At 36.0% G+C, this 20452-nt stretch overlaps 1 protein-coding gene across 1 annotated transcript in view; it reads left to right on the top strand.

Annotated features, from left to right (window-relative positions):
- The window catches only part of LOC142341716 (gamma-aminobutyric acid receptor-associated protein), a 335133-nt gene extending 319047 nt beyond the window's left edge, over positions 1-16086 (top strand). Inside the window, exons 2-4 of the mRNA XM_075392880.1 lie at positions 3521-3631; positions 12779-12976; positions 15305-16086. Of these exons, the coding sequence (XP_075248995.1) occupies positions 3542-3631; positions 12779-12976; positions 15305-15388 (372 nt within the window). The 5' untranslated portion in view covers positions 3521-3541 and the 3' untranslated portion in view covers positions 15389-16086. The remainder of the gene's footprint in view (positions 1-3520; positions 3632-12778; positions 12977-15304) is intronic.
- The last annotated feature ends 4366 nt before the right edge of the window (positions 16087-20452 follow it).

A 20452-nucleotide genomic window follows, 5' to 3' on the forward strand; every position in this document is an offset into this window, starting at 1 on the left:
ATACGACGTTGACCTATTTTGTCAGCACTTGGCCAATAGACTCACATCAGCCTAACAAAACAGAAACACATTAAAGAAGAATTTATATAGCTCACATTAAAAAAAGAGGTTGCTGCAAGGTGCTTAGTGATTTAATATTAAGCTAGTGATTTAATATTAAGCTTGCATGATAAACTTAGAGGCGCAGTGTTCTTTTTGAGAGGCACATTGTTCGTTTAAAGAGACCTATTGCTATATTGTTCTCCTAAAAGAGTCACGTTGTTCTTTTTATAGAGGCGCAGTGTCATATACAAATTCCTAATCCAGATTTGATATGAATTACACTTTTGTATTGGTTGAAATTTTGAATTGGTAAAATGAATATTTAGATTGTAGAAAAGGCTTGTGATTGGTTTATTAGATTGACTTACTAAAATAATTGAAGAAGTAGTTGCATGAAGGAGTTGGAAGAGTTAGACGAATAGAATAGAGTTGCAAACAGTTGTTTTGAATTTGAGGGAATCTGCTCAGAACCAGCATCTGAAATAGATAAAGGATAGAATTAATACTGTTAGAAGAAGGCCTGAAAACCAACTTGGTATATGAGATAAATTATAATGGATGCGGATCCATCTATGTTGGGCAGACAAGCCGGCATGTTAACACTAGGATATCCAAACATCAAAAATGTTTCACAGGTCGGTCAACATCTTGTTGAATGCAGCGACTGACATTGAATGGAAGATTCTGCATGCCTGTCGCACAGTAGAGAAACTCATGACCATCGAAGCTATACATATCAACAAGTTGAAGCCGCGACTAAACAAACACGATGAATATAGAGGGCGGGAACTCACACTAAAATATTAGTTTGAATCATAATTTTCAATTGGGAATGATAAATATGGTAAAGAACATTTCTTGCATGACAACACGAAATTTGCAAAACCTCCACAAGAAGGATAATTAGGCATAGGGCAAATTCGGAATTACCCAAGAAATTCAGAAACTTGGCCAAAATCGACAAATTCGGAATATGAATGTTTTTAAGAAATTGATAACAGCTGTAAATATGAGTTGAAATACACTAATTATTGCTCCAATGAAAATGTTTTGGCTAAGTTTTTTGAGATAGTTTTGAGAATTGTTCAAATTGTGGTCTTAGACAATTGTAAGTACATATTATTTTTATTCTTTAACAATTTGTGAAACAGTTGTAACCTGACGATTAAAGCACAGTTCGAAAACATTTTGTTAAATATCACTATGAATTTTAATTTGAAAAATTTGTTTCTCTTGTAATTTTGACGTAAGTAAAGTGAACACAGCTGTCCAGATTGATTGTTCTTGACAAAACCATGCTGTTGTTTTTCGGCATAGTATGCACCACTGAGCAAATATTTCTAAATCTCTGCGGGAAAACAACTTGGAGGTTTACCATCAGTAAGAATTACCATAAGTACTTGAGGTTTCCTCTGGGTTTTGTGGAGCCAAGAGCTCGCACAATTTTATTGATTGTTCTCAAAGTGTCAATGTTGAATTTCCAGATTGATTTCTCTAATACTGTAATTTTTTTTGGAAAAGACTGGAAAAGTGGGTTGAACGTTCCTGAGGTCTGTACTTTTCTTGTTCTTGTCATTTTTGATTTTGCATTTTTGATTGTGATGGAAGCTACATGACCACCAAACTGGTGAATACTTGAGATGTTTGAAACATCTAGAAATGGTGCTTTGGAGGTACAGTTCTGGAAATCTAAGCGTCGTATCTAATTCAAAAGACAATATGTATGGGTTAATAGTCAGAAGTCGTCACTATTGTATGACTAGTGGTTTTCCTCAGAAACCCATCTTGGGACCGTTACTTTTTATCGTATACTTTAGTGACCTGCCTTAAAGCACTCACGTCCAAATTTTAAAATGCCTGAAAGTCTGCAGTGCCAGAAGTCAAAATGCCAGAAGTCGCTACTTAGCCAGAACGATTTTATGAAAACAAACAACCTTTTTGAGAAGGAAGGAAAACATTTTTTTTTTTGGGGGGGGGGGGGTGCCTAAATTTTGGCTATATAGGAACGGGGGGGGGGGGGTGGCTGGCGGAAAAGATCCAATTTATTCCCATTTGCCAATTTTTCAATACATGGTTTGACCATCGTAAACCCATCTTAGATACGAAATGATGGTCTTAAATGGGGTGTATGCCTTCTTAGTTAACATGCCGATGACGAAAATTTTCAGGTAAGTTGTATTTTCTCACGTAACAGTGGTTAAAACACGTGGGCATTTTAAAATGCCGAAAGTCTGCAGTGCCAGAAGTTAAAATACCAGAAGTTCCTACTTAGCCAGAAGTTGACTTCCGTTGACTTTCGTCATTTTAAAACTTGCGGGTTTCGTGTTTTAAGCATGGTTACGCGACTCTGCAGAAGTCACCTCGAAATTCTGACAATATCTTGAACAGCTTCGCGGTTCTCGATAAACGCCAGAAGTTCTCAGTGACTTCAAGCAGAGTCACTTAACCATTACTTAGTGGAACCCGAAAGAGCTTTTGGATACAACGATGATTTCAAATTTGCCGCAATCAAGCTGAACTATAGGAAGTCAGTGACAAGCTTTCACTATGGTGTTCAAATAACATAATGAGACTAAACGGCACGGAACGTACACTAGTCTCTATCAAGGGTGAGCTCTCGTCTAGACTAAATGAACACGAGCAGTAGACAGTCAGAGAGATCTAGTACTTATCATAACACCAAAGATAAGTTGGAAGGAAAACAGCACCAAAAGATGCAAAAAATGACTATGTGCTGTATTTGGCTGGAAATCTTCCAAAATACTGCTTTATAACAACAAAGCTGAACGCATACAAAGGCTGCGTAGTTTCCATAGCTGTGTAGGTCTGCTGTGAGTCACAATAGCAAAAGAAACCAAAAGGAGCTAGAGGAAATCCAGCGAATTAGCACGAAATGGATCCTGAGCTCAGCTCCGAACTATAAAGAAAGACTAAACAGACTAAAATTGCTTATCCTGTCGTTATACGTGGAAATGCGTGATCGGCTTTTATGACATTGATTTGCAAAGGCAACTATGACTTAAATGCAAGCAGGTACATACAAATAGTCGAAATGGTGACTCGTTAATGTTTAAGAAGCGTTCGCAAACGCAAAAACAAGATTTTATAAATCGAACTCACTTCTTTATACGTACAGCTGCGGTCTAAAACATCATATCACGATAAATTTCAAAACATGAAAGAAATATCGGATCTATATTCCCCCCCCCCCCCCTCCCAGCTTAGTGGGGATATATGTTGTATGACCCAGTGTTGGGGAGAGGGGTTTACTTTTTAATCTACATTTTTCAGTCTGCGTAGGCAAGGAGACAGTGTTTTGCATCTTGTCAAAGATAATGTCGATATCCTTAAAGTTTCCCTATTTGTTAGCAGAAACCATACATCTTTATTTCTGCTTAATGAGATTATATTACCGCCAATCAGCAAATCCATCTACTTCTTTGTATGCTCTCCTCTTTTGTGAATTTGATCGCTTTTCAGAATTGTTTGTTCTTTCAAAATGAAGTGGGTTTACAAAGAAGAGCACCCTTTCGAGCAGCGACGAGCTGAGGGAGAGAAAATCAGAAAGAAGTACCCTGACAGAGTTCCGGTATGTGGTTTTGTTTTGGAATCTGACTTTGGCAGATAATCCTTACGTATGATTATTAAACGGTAGGCTTTTTAATTCCGCTCGAACAAAATTGTCGTCTTAATGAAAAAATAATGAATTATATTATTATTATATGGCTCAGACCATCAATCATGTATCCCTTTCCAGTTGGATTCAAAGTGCTAAGGGATAGATATGCACGTCTGATCCTACATTCACATCTTGACTTTTGTTGCGTAAATGATGTTTACTCAGAATGGTTGGAAACAAATCATGGTGTTCACAGGGAACGGTTTTAGGGCCACTAGATTTTCTTCTCTACATTAATGATTTTCGAGAAAAGATACAAGGAAACTTCGACATAATTCAATTTTCTGATGACACTAGTTTCCACTTTAGCAGATACAATGTCGCCGAACTGGAAAAATGTGTTTCTGAAATACTGGAGAAAACAGATAATTATCTGAAGCAAAACAAATTAACCATGAATACCGGTAAAACTGAAATTCTTTGCGTCTCGAAAGAAAATGAAAATTTTGATCCAATATTTTCTCGGGGACAAGAAATTGAGCCACAATTGAAAGCACGATTGGATGCTATTCAAATCCCTAGTCCTTTCTCATTTAATTTTCAGTGCTCTATTTTTTCAGAACTTGAATTTCTCTGCAATGCAGCGAATTAATCGACAAATCAATTGGGGAATTAAAGTTTGCTATATGAGAAAAAAATGTTTGATAGATCTAGAGATCTGTTAGTAAAATCTGACATTTTGCCTGCAGAATTTTTAATAAACCAGATGAGTGTTTCAAAACTTAGGAACGATATTTCACTATTGAAATCAGACAGCACTTAGAGTTTTTTTGAAGTGGTAAGGTCTTAGTAAGAAAAAACAACACAACTGAACAGCTAATTCTAAGGTCGAGCAGTCGATCATTACACAAAAGAAGCATCCAAAAATGGAATAAACTTCCGCGTGAAATCCGGACTATAAGATCACGCTCACAATTTAAACGCATGTTAAAACAGCATCTGCTCCAACAATTCAAACTTGTACCGTTGGAAAGGAACGTTGGTGGCTTCAAAAGTTATTTCTACCTTTAAAAAAAACGAAACCAATAATTTTTGATTTTTAACATTGTACTAATTTTGCATATAACATTTCAAACTTGTAATTGTTTAGCACTGGGTTATATTTTCAATTTACTTGTTTAAAAAAAGTATACTCATATTCTCTGAGAGGAAGTTGATTTTCACTCGAAGACCATTTAAATAAAAATAAAAGTGATCAATTGAATCCGGTGAGTGGCTATTGACTGATAAAGCCGTCTACACCGGCAGCGCAGGACGTACAGCAACAAATGCGCTCAAACAGATCGCCGCTCTTCTTCGAAGCTGTTTCCTCTGCCTCAGGGTGTCGGTTGCTGCGCAAAACGAACCAACCAAAAATTCATCATTCATTTTTCCGGCCTGTGGCTCGACTTTGGAATGTGACACCCACCAATTTTTTTCCCTGGTCATATTGTACCATAGACAGTGTATATAACCATAACACGAGCCTATTTTTTCCCTACGTGAGTCATATAATCGAGCATAAGTTCCTCATATATGGTTTATGCAATTAACAGATTCATTCATAGTTCATTTTACTCATTGAATGTTTAGCATGTATATTTGCTGGCATTATGGGGCGTAGGATATTGGGCGAAAAGTCTACTAGGCTAAAGGATTTTTGTATCAATTAGACGATAATTTCAAGCGGACAATAGTGCAATATGCGCTTGGAATTATTTTGTAATTAAGTGGCTGTAACATTTGTTTTTGTTGAAAAATAGTTTAAAAACAATCACAAATTGAACAGAATTTTCGAATTTTCACGATGTAATTTTCACACTAACTCCTCCAGTTTTTGTGCATTTCGTCGACCGGCAGTTTTAAATTAATTACAATAATTCTGTTAAGAAGTGGTTTAATGAATCACCATTCTTTCCCTGTCGTTTTTTTTTCGAAATCATCATTGACCGTAATGACACTGTGTAGAGTAAAAGATGCAAAACATTGAAAACTGATACATTTTGAAGTACCTGCAACAACTCGTTTGCATGTAAAGGCAACTATTGCGGGACACTTGAAACTTTATGGCCTCAAGTGGAGTTTGTATTACCTCTTCTTAGTGTTTCAATTGCTCTTCGCCGAATTTCCACAAAACTTTAATTCGGACTTTCGCCTAAAGGCTAAACACAAATTTGGTTCGTTTAATCGAGTCTTCGCCTTATATCCCATCCTATGGAATTATTACTTTACTGATATAATGAACTAAGATGTGCGCGAAGTTTAGAGGTTTTTCAATCTTTGTAGTGGTGTACCTCTGACATCGACGTTTGAAGTGCTTTTGCGAAATTATTAAGTGCTCTCGAACTAAGTTTGAAGCAGTTATTGGAAAGGTGTTGGACTTTTTTCTGCAAAATTTTCGATTCAAAGTTTTAATTTTTCGAGTGACTTTTTCTCCCTTGACCTTTTCGTTTTGCGTGATCTAAATTAAATTTATATGAAAAGTGCGCCACATTTGGTATAATTTTCATCAAATTATTAGGGGTATATGATAACCTCTAATGACGTCATTTGAAGCCCCCTTAATGATTATGCCCCCCTCAATGAAGCAGGCTGCAATAGATTAGAGCTCTCACTAGTCGTTCTTCCGAGAGCCGTTCTTCCGGTGTTATTCGGTTATGTTGGACTATTCCGGACACTGAAACAGGCTTCAAAGGAATCAAACCCACGCCGGTTGTTTGAGAGCAGTTCGTCAACAATACTTTGTCATGTCTGTTCAGGCTGTCATTGCGTATAAAAAGCGCTTGAAATGAAAGCGATTACAAGCCAACTTGAAGCTAAAGCTATTTTTAAAATAACGGTTGAGTCGGCGTTGACTGCTCTCACCGTACAGTTGTCAAAGATGTGTTATAAGCTTATTGCATTCGAATAATTATCTATTCTCATTATCTGGGACTTTTGCGGTGTTACAAGAGACAACATTCTAGATACCCGTGAAACAGCTGCGTAGCATGTAAATTTCAATAAGCCTGTTGCTTCTAACAAGCTTCAAAAACGTCACTAACGTCATAACGTCATTCAAATATCCTTATCTAACCGACGGAACGGGAAATGAGATGTTGAGGGCACCCTGCCTGGAAATGACCGGCTCGTATACAGCCCCAAAGGCAGTTTTGAGATATATTTTATGATCTATATGGGTAACTTGCCAAATGTAGCCTATTCAAACCTAGCTGTAGTATTGACAGACGACTTGGAACTAGTTAGTTGCAAAAAACGTGAGTTATGAGTCAATCAGAGAGCTCATTGAGAAATAACCTGCCTTTTTGAGTATTCAGAACTGCTCTTTCTTACTACAAGGTTGGCCCATTTTAACCAACTTTGGATCACATTTTAACAACGGTAATCTTTGCTTCAAAAATAACATGATTATAACAAAAAGCGTTGTGCGGCGGGATGTTTAGCAATTACAGAGACTTTGAGTTGGTTGTCATGTCTGTTCAGGCTGTCATTGCGTATAAAAAGCGCTTGAAATGAAAGCGATTACAAGCCAACTTGAAGCTAAAGCTATTTTTAAAATAACGGTTGAGTCGGCGTTGACTGCTCTCACCGTACAGTTGTCAAAGATGTGTTATAAGCTTATTGCATTCGAATAATTATCTATTCTCATTATCTGGGACTTTTGCGGTGTTACAAGAGACAACATTCGAGATACCCGTGAAACAGCTGCGTAGCATGTAAATTTCAATAAGCCTGTTGCTTCTAACAAGCTTCAAAAACGTCACTAACGTCATTCAAATATCCTTATCTAACCGACGGAACGGGAAATGAGATGTTGAGGGCACCCTGCCTGGAAATGACCGGCTCGTATACAGCCCCAAAGGCGGTTTTGAGATATATTTTATGATCTATATGGGTAACTTGCCAAATGTAGCCTATTCAAACCTAGCTGTAGTATTGACAGACGACTTGGAACTAGTTAGTTGCAAAAAACGTGAGTTATGAGTCAATCAGAGAGCTCATTGAGAAATAACCTGCCTTTTTGAGTATTCAGAACTGCTCTTTCTTACTACAAGGTTGGCCCATTTTAACCAACTTTGGATCACATTTTAACAACGGTAATCTTTGCTTCAAAAATAACATGATTATAACAAAAAGCGTTGTGCGGCGGGATGTTTAGCAATTACAGAGACTTTGAGTTGGTTTTCATGTCTGTTCAGGCTGTCATTGCGTATAAAAAGCGCTTGAAATGAAAGCGATTACAAGCCAACTTGAAGCTAAAGCTATTTTTAAAATAACGGTTGAGTCGGCGTTGACTGCTCTCACCGTACAGTTGTCAAAGATGTGTTATAATCTTATTGCATTCGAATAATTATCTATTCTCATTATCTGGGACTTTTGCGGTGTTACAAGAGACAACATTCGAGATACCCGTGAAACAGCTGCGTAGCATGTAAATTTCAATAAGCCTGTTGCTTCTAACAAGCTTCAAAAACGTCACTAACGTCATAACGTCATTCAAATATCCTTATCTAACCGACGGAACGGGAAATGAGATGTTGAGGGCACTCTGCCTGGAAATGACCGGCTCTTATACAGCCCCAAAGGCAGTTTTGAGATATATTTTCTGATCTATATGGGTAACTTGCCAAATGTAGCCTATTCAAACCTAGCTGTAGTATTGACAGACGACTTGGAACTAGTTAGTTGCAAAAAACGTGAGTTATGAGTCAATCAGAGAGCTCATTGAGAAATAACCTGCCTTTTTGAGTATTCAGAACTGCTCTTTCTTTCTACAAGGTTGGCCCATTTTAACCAACTTTGGATCACAACTTAACAACGGTAATCTTTGCTTCAAAAATAACATGATTATAACAAAAAGCGTTGTGCGGCGGGATGTTTAGCAATAACAGAGACTTTGAGTTGGCTGTAGAACGCTATAATGCGAGCATCAAAGACAACACGTTGTGTTAAAGCTTTTACTGAACTTTTTCTCCTTAAGTGGTTTTTCTAAAACATATTATTAATTAATTACCAGCTTTAATTACCAGCTTAATCATGTATCAGACTTATAGGTGGAAATCTTGATCTATTTTATGATATTGCAGTTTATACGTTTTTTTTTTCAACAAAAATTTCTTTTAGTGTCTGAGGTGAATTTTTTGGTTGAATTGTTTTTATTTTGTTTTCGTGTTTTTTATTTTATTGCTATTAATTTAAGTTTTAGTCGAGGAAAATAGGCTAAATTAAGTAGTTTTTTTGCGTACTTTTTCTGTTTTTGTTTTTCGCTGGTATTCGCATTTTGTGCTTTGTTCTCGCATTTTGCTGCCTTTCAGAATTGTGTTTGTTTTAGAGTTGTCAATTGTTTAATTACTCTTGAACGAATTTCATAGCAATTATTGTAAACGTGTTGGTCTTTTTTTATTGCAAATTGTTCGCTGGACCATTTTGCGCTTTTCTTCTAGAACATTCTTTGACTTCTCACGTGACTTTTTCACGCTTTCATTCTTCTTTTCATCTCTAATGCTCTCACTCCGAAGTAAAGCTTGTTGCTAATATAAGGTCGGTTGCAGAATAGCAAAACTAAGGGTCAAATAGAATAGTCGGCAGTGTATATGGTTATGAAGCGGGAGGTCAATGGTTCGAATCCCGGGATCAAATATTTTTCCACTCGCTTGTCGTTCGAGAGCAATTCTTCCGACATTAGTCGGTTTATGTTTGTTAAGAGTTGTCCTAGTTTTTTTACAAATGGAAAAAAATAAGGGTGAGATTTTCTTTGATTGGACAGATTCTCTTAAAATAACGAAACCAATTTGATCAAAGCTAACTCTATTAGAACTATTCTGTTGTGAACAGCGGTTTTGGAGTGGCAACTTTTGACCTTTTGCTTTCCGTTGTAGTTTGTTTCCTCCGATTTTGTTTCAAACTGACTGGTGTCATGAAGTTGATAGTTTTACTAGTTTTGTTCGCTATTGGCTGGGGCTTAAGTTTTACTATGGATCAATTTAAGAGCTTCAGGCTATGTTTTTTCAGACCTGTTTATACATTTGCATGACCTGTTTATACATTTGCATGACTTGAGTCAAATGGGAGTAGTGATTTTGATAACGCCTCAAGTATAGTGAGAAAAGATTGTTCGAACCAAAATTCGCTTCCTGGATTGTGGTTTTGTGCTTCTCCTGCTATGCTTTTACAATCCCAAAAGAATTGGATTGTATTGGTGCGCTCTTTTTTTAAACATGTGTTCATTTTCGACCTTTTCACGCCAGTGGAAAGTCAAAATAGAATAGTGGTTTTATGTACGCTTGAGTGTCAAAGAGAGCAGGAAAGCGAGTAGGTTTGGAAAATAATTTTTTCAAACAAGCTTTAAAGTGGATTGAGAAATTATGGAATTGAACTATATTCTGGTTCTTGAGTTTTTTCTGACGTGCGTCAACTTGATTTCTATGTTAAGTATTTCTGTTAAGTGCTTTTAATGCGATACGCAAATGTTCAAATTGCGCCTATTTGCTGATGCTTCATTTCCTCAACGGGTAGGCAGCTAATGCTTTTCATGACATTGACACTTTGTTGTCATAAATTTTTGAGTTTGAATTTTGACCGTGTTTTTATTAATTCTGTTGTCTTATCACTTAGTATAAATAACTGACCAGTCTCTTTCGCTAGTAATAAGGCATAAATGAATCTACGTTTGTTTTTAAAAATTATTCGCAAATTTTTAAATATGCGAGTTTGTACTTTTTGTTGTCTTATCATTTCATCTCATTAAGGACAGATCTCAAAGGTTGCTAATGGGGATTAAGTTATTCGACCGAATTGTTTAATTTCAGAGCTAATGCTTACTATGACTTTCACGCTAATTTTTTTTCGAAATCTCGAATTTTTGAGGCCAGCAAATGTTTGTTGTTCATTTTGTCTGATCTCTTAGTCCATTAATGACACATCTTATTGGTTGCTAAGAATTGGTTGCTGAATCTCAGTGATGTGAGATGTTATCGGTTGTAAATGGAAATTTAGTGAATTGAAATAATTGTTTCGGAGCTAACGTTTCAGTTCGGAGCTAACGCTTTCCCTGACTTTAACACTTTTCATTTCAAAATGTATTAGTGATTTTCTGAGTTTCTGCGCCTGCTAATTGTCTCATTAATAGCAGGATTCATCGGTTGCACAATCATTGACATAAGTGCATCTAATTTATTGCTTTATTAATAACATTGATCTTGACGCTTTTTTTTTCATAAGGCTAAGTCTCAAAAATAACGGTTCTCTTTGTCCTAGTGCGGAGTAATTTTGGTAAAGTTTTTGGGTCCAACTGAGCTATCGTTTTCACTGAGTGAGATACCGTTTGTTTTTGAGATTTTAAAGTGTTTGTGAATCTGACCTCCATTTGCTGTTCTATTTTTCCTGGCTCAGCCATATAAATTCTAACGGATATGTTCTGACTGCTTCAGTTTTATAGTATGCTGTGGTTAAAGATTTTGGTATGGAGTTTTCTAATTTTGAGGCAACTTACTTCAAAAATGTTTTCTTTCTGGCCTCGGTCTTAGTTTGTCAGTCATTGATTCAGACAAGGTTTTCTGAGGTGTACTGATTCGATGAATGCGCAGTGTCAATTTTTTCATGAAATGTTAGGTTTGGTGATTCTTGAAACACTATATCCTGGAGGGTAAAATTTTTAGTTGCTCTGATTTTTGTTCAATATTGCTCATATGTGGTTATGTACTTTGTTGGCTGTCATATTTTGATGTTGGTTTAATGATGATAATCGTCGGTTCATATGACCCTTCAGTTCTTTGAGTTGTAATTGAGAACTTGTCATGTTATAGTTTTGTTTTAGTTTGTTTCACCTTTCCCTCGCGGTTTTCATTTCTGACAGCCCACTCATTGAATGCTTTTTAGAATTAATTCCGAAATTTTGCGCAAATACGTTCAAGGCCGAAAAGGGAATTAAAAAGAATTAGGATAAACCAGTAATTGTCCTCACTGACTTAATGTTTAAAAACTTGATTTCGAGCATTAAGTTATCAGAGTTACTTAGACTATGCTGCTAACTAGTTTTGTTATTGGGCTGATTGTACTCCTATCTACAGGCTGAATTCGCCATATTTATCGAGCCTAATGAAACTGCGAACTAATTTTTAGCACGTTTTGACACTTCAGAAAAAATAAGGCTGTCGTAATGTTCTCTAACTGTTTCAATCGCAACATGGGTCAGTAGGTTCATCGGCTTCTATTTGTTGTCGGCTTTTGGAGGATCTTCTACTCAGTAGCATTCTCAGGAAAATTTGATTAAGAGCTCATCTGTCAGAGATACTGTACGAGGATCAAAGACTTAGGTCTGAGTTAGGAATGTAATGCGTTTTATACATTTCTGTAGAACCTACTATTTTTCTTATTCATAGACCGCTGCAGAATGCAAAAGTTTCTGCGCCTGGAATTAAAAAAAAACGAGAACCGTACGCCGATGTTATGTCATTTGTTAAGACGAAGGTGAGTATTGCACTTCTACGCAGCTGTTTCTTTCGTCTGAGTGGCTGCAAGTCTCTCGGAAACAGCGAAGACGTTGAAAACTCTCTCGCTGGTAGCCATTGTTCCAGAGTGTAGCTTTTCTGTTTTTTTATGAAGTTTTATTCCAATTACGTATTTCCAAAACACAAAATACCTCGAACTTTATTTGGGAGTATATAGCAGATGGTTTAAAAATGGTCGTTGAATGGTACTAGAATTCTCTATTTGACTTTCATCCTTGTATACATTGTTAGAGCCAGAGCAGTTAAAATAAAAGAAAATATTTTTTCTTCATCAAATTGCGGGAAGCGTTCAAAATGTGATTTACTACTACTATTACTACCACTATTTAAGGTTCGATAGCGCTATGTCTTTGGCAAAATAATAGATATGTAAATTGTGGCTAGATAGGGAAACAACTGCTTTAAGATGAAATGTGTGCGACGGGTAAGTGAAATTCAACAGATAGTGCGCTTTGTCATTTTACAGGATCCGTTCTTACCCTCATCTATTGTTTGGAATATTGGGCAGGACGTGGTTTTAATTTCACCCCTGGGTTGCTAGTGGATGTTAATGATTATTTTGTTGCAGGTCATTGTGGAAAAAGCACCGAAAGCCAGAATTAACGACCTGGATAAAAAGAAGTATCTGGTGCCATCGGACTTGACTGTAGGACAGTTTTATTTCCTGATCCGAAAGCGCATCCACCTCAGAGCTGAAGAGGCTCTCTTCTTCTTCGTCAATAATGTAATTCCTCCAACCAGTGCCACTATGGGCTCTCTCTACCAGGTTCGTCCAATAAAAAAGTTGTGCTTTCGAATATGCGTGTAGACAGCACGTATATCAGAGGGATATAGGCTCGCAATAACAAAGAGAAAATGCTTTCTTTCAACTGCGAGATTTCTTATCAATAGCCGCCCTCATCTTCTCAGCCGGCTATTATAGCGCTCCTATTTTGTACAATTCAAAGAATTTGAGTTGTATTGGGCGCTGTCTTTTTATTACGACTCGGAGAGGAGTATTGGAGAAGTCCTTTTTTTTAATCAATTTTATTGGAGTGATTTTTGAAGCGGGAAATGAAACGCGTGAAAAAATTTGGAGTGATTTTGGTGCTGAAAAAAGTGAAGAGTGGAGCGAAAAGAGAGTGGTTTTTGTTCATACTGCTGTTTTTGATAGAGCGAGAAATTGATGTGTGAAAAAATTTTCTCTAAGCGAGCAAAAATTTTTTTTGTTCACGTGCGGCTTTTTGAAGTCGTTTTTTTTTTGCAACTTTTGATGCTTATGAGGTTTGATTCTGATATTGTATTAGTTTTAGGCTTCTTTTGACGGGAATTGAAGGTTTCAAGTAGTTAATTTGAGTTTAATGCTAATATGGAGGTTTTTGATCAGTTTTGCTGATTTTTAGACGAAATTTGATGATTTTTTTGATGTTTTTTTGTTTTAATGCTTTCAGTGGGCTTTGAATAGAAGCTCGTTACTTAAGGAATTTTCAGATACCAATTGACTAAAGTTTTCTAGGTATAAATAATTTTTTTCTTAGGAAAATTGACAGAAAAATTGAGAATTTTTTCTTTTGCAGTTTTTCTATTAAATTTTAGACCATTTTTTTAGCCTATTATGACTTGCCCAATGTTTTTGCGAGCTTTTCATTGCTTTAATTGCAAATGAACTTTACTCTGCTTTGTGTTTCCCTGTTCTATAAAATATTTTTTTAATAGTTTTTCTAGTTGTTTTTTCAATTTGTTTTTGAATGCCGTTTCTATTCTTCCTTAAATTTTGTATGGCATTTGTGGAGGTTCAGTGTTCACAATAATTGATCTAGTTGTTTAGTCATAAGTTTGGGCAATTTTCTCCTTCGAGTCTTTTCCGGAATTCCTCCGGCTATGTTTCTTTTTAAGATCTGTTCACACATTTTTATGATTTTTGAAGTCAAATTGGAGTAGTGATTTTGGTCACGCCGAAACAGGAAATGGAGCGAAAAGCGAGTGGTTTTGCGGCGTGAATTTTTTGCTCTAATTTTAAAGTAGAGTGAGAAAACGAAGTTTGCAAAATTCTGTTTCTCGGTAGTGGTTTTTTGTTCACATGCGGCAATTTAACTCTTATTTTTACTGTTTTTTTTCGATGTTTTTGGATCGGATTTATTTTCTAGATGGTTTTTCCAATCCATTCACGGCTCATTTTAGGCCTAGTTTTTTGTTTCAATTAAATTTTCATTTCCCGGTAGTGGTTTTTTTTAGTTCACATGCCGGCATTACGACCTTGACTTTGTTTTTTTTTTCGTATTTTTTTGATCTGATTTTTTTAAAAATGGTTTTCTCAATTCACTCATAGTCTATTCTAGGTCTAGTTTTTTTGTTTAGTCAATGAAAATATTTTGAATTGTTCATCAGGACTTGTCCTGCTATGTTTTGTACTTCGTCGAACTTTTTTTTCGCTTTACCCATTTTGCCGCTTTTTCGACATTTTGCGTGAAATCTTTTTTTACTTCTCTAGGCTAGGTTCACTCTTCTGTCATTCTGCTCAAAGTCCTTTTAAACAGCAGCTGCTCAATAAAGCAATTCAAAATGAAGAGAGTCAGTTTAAAAAAATCAAAGTCAGAAATAGAAACGGGATAAACCCATAAAGCCCATTTTTAGATGCCCGGTACTTGAACTTTGTTCTCATAAGTTTTAGTTACCATCTATAATGCTTATTGGTGTTGATACTAGACCCTGTAGCCTGTCACTGAGAGACGAGAGTATGTTCAGTTACGAAGTGACATCAAAATAAATCGCACTTAAAAATGTTTTTATACAAAAATCAATTTTTGTTGATATTTTTTTCAATCCAAATAGTTATGGGAATCAACGGCGGTTATTTTCCGGCAATCTGCCGGGTATGTTTGAGGCTTTTCGACGCTAAACGCACTGAGGTCTCATGAATTTTTTCTTCTGTGATTGAAACATTTAAAAAAGAAATTGACATTATTTTGAAATCAATGACAGGGATACGTGGGAGAGGAGTCACCAAGTAGTAATTTGTGATTTGTTGCATGTGAAAGTGTTGCCTGCTTTTAATTTGGTTCTTTCAAATGAGTCATTAATAGTGTCTGTTAATATTAATAGGGATCTGTTTCAGGATCATCACGAGGAGGATTACTTCTTGTACATTGCGTATAGTGACGAGAGTGTCTATGGACAAGAAGAGCAGCAGGAGGAGTAAAAGGGATTCACTTAAAACGGATTGTCTGGCACTGGTGGCGTAAGGACATCACGGTACAAAAGTTCACTGATAACAAATGAATGAAATTATCTTGTAGTACATTACCTTCACCTGGGCTCCTTTCCACGCCAGCTTAAAATTACAAATTATAGCTCAATTTAGGAAAGATATGCATCCAAAGTTTGGTGGGTCTTCAATTTAGGTGGTCCAGTTGTCATGATTGTTTTTCCAGGAAAATGACGTTCGGAAATGGTTCTGGGGCTGGCGTGGAAATGAGTAGTAACGCATAAATCATGGAAGACATTTGCTTATCTATTAATCAATAAGGCAACGGCACATTTTGTGGCGCTTTTTCTATAACCCGTAATTAGACGAAAATTGCATTGCAATAATTCCTCATTACCGATTTATCCAAAACTGTATTACTGAATAGATGGTGCGTGCGTATACAAATACATTACTGTAGTTGCTAGCTTCGTAGATTTTAGATTTATTATTAACTCACCAATTTTGTTGCTCCCCAATACTATGAAAAGATAGTTACTTAGTTCGTGCTTGTCTTTTTAATACTAAATTATCACGTTCACGTCAATGGTACAAAGTTAACTGTGCCTATTTCGTATAAAAAGGCAATCACTTGTGATTTATTAGCTGGCTGTTTAAGTTACGTATTAGAAATAAATTTTTATTGATTTTAATTTTCAGAATTGTCACTGAACCTCATACGATTTAGACGCAGAATAGAAGTGCCATGAAAACGAGTGTAGGGAGAATGTTTTTATTCGTTCTTCGAAAAGAGCTCATTTATGACCTTTCATTTGTTAAACGTCCATCATTTTCATCTAAAATGTAAACGGATAAAAAATGGGATTGTTCAACCCCCTTTGTTACCTAGCAGAGAATCGCCCCAACCGCCCTTCTGTGCTACATCTAATAAAATGTTACATGAACCACAGTTAAGATAGACTGATATCAGTTGATTCGCCGATATCAGTTGTCCTGCTATGTTTTTTACTTCGTCGAACAAAAAAATGTTTCGCTTTACCTCATTTTGCCGCTTTTTCAACATTTTGCGTGATATCTTTTTGACTTCTCTAGGCTAGTTTCTCTCTTCTCTCAATCTGCTAAAAGTGATTTTGAACATCAGTTGCTCAGCAAAGCAATTCAAAATGAACAGAGTCAGTATAAAAAATTGAAGTCAGAAGTAGAAACGGGATAAACCCATAAAGCCCAATTTTAGATGCCCGCTATTTGAACGTCGTTCCTATAAGTCTTAGTTACCATCTCTAATGCTTATTGGTATTGATAGTAGCCCCTGTAGCCTCTCTCTAAGAAACAGAAGTACGTTATGTTCAACTGCGAAATGCCATCAAAATAAATCGGACTTAAAAATTGTTTTTGTACAAAACTCTTTTTCTTTTCAATATCTTCTATTCTTTCAATCCCAATCATGCTTCCCAATCAACGGCGGCTATTTTCCGGCAATCTGCCGGGTATGTTTTCAATTTGTATCTACTATTTTGGCTTTTTGGCTGGGATTGATTTTCTGGTCAGGTATATAAGTTCTCATTTTTCATTCAATTCTTTGGATTGTAGTTCAGGACTTGTCCTGCTGTTTTTTTTTAAAAAGTCTAGTGGTCTCTGAAAGGACTGGTGGTCAATATGTTTCAAGTCCATGGAAGGCCAAAAGTGTCTATTTTCCGGTAACCTGCCGGCTATGTTCTTGAAATTTAGGTGATTTTTAAATGTTGCCCGTTTTGTTGTTCTGCTACTTTGTGTCTTTGATGGCAGGGGTGAATGGCTCTCTAATGAGGCTAAGTTATTCTGATTTTTTTTTTGCAATTTATGGATTTTTCAAAAAATAATAGACAATTTTCGGTTCCTATGTTTTGTAGCGTTGTGGGTCCCTTTCATTGTTCTGACACCTTTTCTCATTTTTGACAGCAATCGTTGGCTCATGCACATTGTGTAAAGATTTTTTGAGGTTAATGTCGTGGGACCTAATAGGTTTTTTCTTACAAATTTTTCTAAAATAGAAATGAAGGAAGTTCGAGATTTTTTGCAGTGCTCTGTTTAATTCGATGGACTTCTTGGTATATGGATACTTTATTAACAGAAAATATTATGCTAAGAATTCTGAAAGTGGTGTCTTCAATTTGTTCGAATTGTAACACTGACTTGTTGCATGTTTAATTTTTTTTCGTTTTGCATAAGTCACAATTTTCGCGCGCACTCCACATTCACACAAATGCAGTAGAGCGTAAAATGTTAAATTGAAAGAACCAATCAACCAGAAAGCGCCGGCTCTAAGACTTAATGGTTTAAAACTCAGTGCATTGAGTTAAAGTTCCCTGCTGTGTACTGCTAATTGTCATGAATATTAATCCATTTGCCCAGGCTGAAATTAACCTATTTGATTAAGACCACATCGTTTGAAGGATATCAGTGTTCAATGGTGGCCAAGAGCGAATGAAGCCGCTTTATGCGCTCTCCTTCTCTATTTAAAATATTTGGGTTTTATTGGTATTCTCTCTTTAATAATCACTGTCAGCCTCTCAAATGTCTTTTTCAATGGAATATTTTGCTGGGTCATTTTGTTATATAGTGGTATATAATCTTCGATGACATTATTTGAAGTCCCCCTGAGTGAATTTTGTGTTTTTAGCTGAAGAAGGTGGTGTTTTTTGATCATAATTTGAACTTTTTTCGGTCGAACATTGAGCTGTTATTGAACGTTGACTTCTGTTTTCGAACGTTGGACTTTAATAGTAGCGTTGTTACTATTATAGATTCTATATGAGCTGCTGGTAATATTGAAGGTCGAAAAGTCATTTTAAAGTTTTGCAATATCAGTCCCTTCTCCCTATCGAAAATAAAAACTACAAAACCCCCATCTAACCACTCACTTTTACCTACCTCCACCGCAATCTACCCACTCACCCCCCCCCCACTCACCCACCTATCAAAACCCCCAACCTTCCACCCACAGCAACGAACCCCCCCCCCCCCCACACACATACACACCCGTCGTACCTGAAAACAACCCGAATGCCTGCGCATACCCCTCAACTAAGAATTGTGTATTTTAAACAATTTCTATTGCTTCATTAATAGCCGCCCTCATCTTCTCAGCCGGCTATTATAGCGCTCCAAGTTTTTACAATCCAAGAATTGGATTGTATTGGTGCTCTGTCTTGTTGTTTTTTTTATTTTTGTAAGATGTTTTCACACCTTTTTTCATGACTTTGAGCTTTCAAAACGGGATAAACAGGTAAAGCTCAGCGGGCATCAAGTTTCATTAGAGGCCCTTAGCCGCGTTTAGTAGTTCATCAAGTACTTAGAGTGGTGAAGCTACTGGGAAGGCCGTAATTCAAGGTTAACAGGCCATTTTCAGAAGTTTTTGAGACCAAAATATTGCAATTTTTTCGTCTTTTTCTCGGATTTTTTGTTGGACCAGTCTGAAATTGAGGTTTGTAAAAGTTGGTAAAGGTCTTTTGCAAGACGTAATTAGTTTTTATGACCATTTTAAGAGCTATATGTATTGCTACACCAAACATAAACACGGAAATTTATTCTAATTTTTAAAATTTTTCAAGTTTTTTTTAATCTTCTTGTTGTTTCAGCTCTTGGTGTCATAATAATAGGTTATTTTATAGTCTCTAGTGGTAATGGAATGGTTTTCAACTTCATGAATTTTACCAATTTTTTGATAAAACGTGTTGTCTTTTCCAATTTTCTGACAATAATTGTCATTATTCAGGTTTTCCAGCTCCAGGGGCAAGAAATCTCGTCTAGGATTTGCTAATAGTTACTGCAAAATTTTTATTGGCCATGGCATAAGCCAATTTTATGAAATTTTCGAAAATTGTCAATTTTTAGGTTTCTCTGACCTGAACAGCCAAAACATTTCCTTTAGGTTTTGATAATAGTTTACTGCATAGTTTCTAGTGGTAATGGGAAATGTGCTTCAGGATTTTAATATTACAAATTTTAGCGATTTTCAAATTGTAATTTTTTCTTTGACTTCCTGAAGTTTTAGTCTTTTTCCTCAATGGCCAGGGGTTTGCTGCTAGTAAGTTTGCTAGTATGTTATTACAGAGTTTCTAGTGGCAACAAAATAGGTTTTTTAGATTGCAAATATGAGTAATTTCTTAAATAAAGCTTGCAATTTAAAATTTTTTGATTGTTTTCAAATTTTTTGAATTTTTGTCATTTTCTGAGTTTAACTATCTTTATTGGCCAACGAAACTGTTTAAATGTTGCAGATGATTTACAAGACAGAACTCCACAGAGAAAAAAATGAATTTGAACATTTTTTCCAGATACATTTTCGAAAAATATCTTTTAATTTTTCCTTTTCATTTGAAGCATTTGTCACATTTCTTTTTGAATCATTTGTCATTTTTTTCGAGATTATCTACCTTTAGTGTCAAATGAATCTCTTTCAAATTTTTTGCGTGAGTTAGTGACTATATTTAATTGTGTCATTAATGGACTTCAGGTTAAAAGCTTCCAAGTGTTTTAGGAATAATTGTTTTTTTTGTTTAGTTTGATACTTTGTTTCTCAACTTTTGAGATTTCGTCTTATTGGCTGGGGTTGTTCAATTGATCTGCTGGTCAGGTACATTAGGTCTGTTTTTCATTCAATTCCTTGGATTGTTTTTCAGGACTTGTCCTGCTATGTTTTTTACTTCGTCGAACAAAAAAATGTTTCGCTTTACCTCATTTTGCCGCTTTTTCAACATTTTGCGTGATATCTTTTTGACTTCTCTAGGCTAGTTTCTCTCTTCTCTCAATCTGCTAAAAGTGATTTTGAACATCAGTTGCTCAGCAAAGCAATTCAAAATGAACAGAGTCAGTATAAAAAATTTAAGTCAGAAGTAGAAACGGGATAAACCCATAAAGCCCAATTTTAGATGCCCGCTATTTGAACGTCGTTCCTATAAGTCTTAGTTACCATCTCTAATGCTTATTGGTATTAATAGTAGCCCCTGTAGACTCTCTCTAAGAAACAGAAGTACGTTATGTTCAACTACGAAATGCCATCAAAATAAATCGGACTTA

This window comes from Convolutriloba macropyga, chromosome 6 (genome assembly GCF_964194025.1).
Source record: "Convolutriloba macropyga chromosome 6, txConMacr16.3, whole genome shotgun sequence".
Classification (NCBI taxonomy): Eukaryota; Metazoa; Xenacoelomorpha; order Acoela; family Convolutidae; genus Convolutriloba; species Convolutriloba macropyga.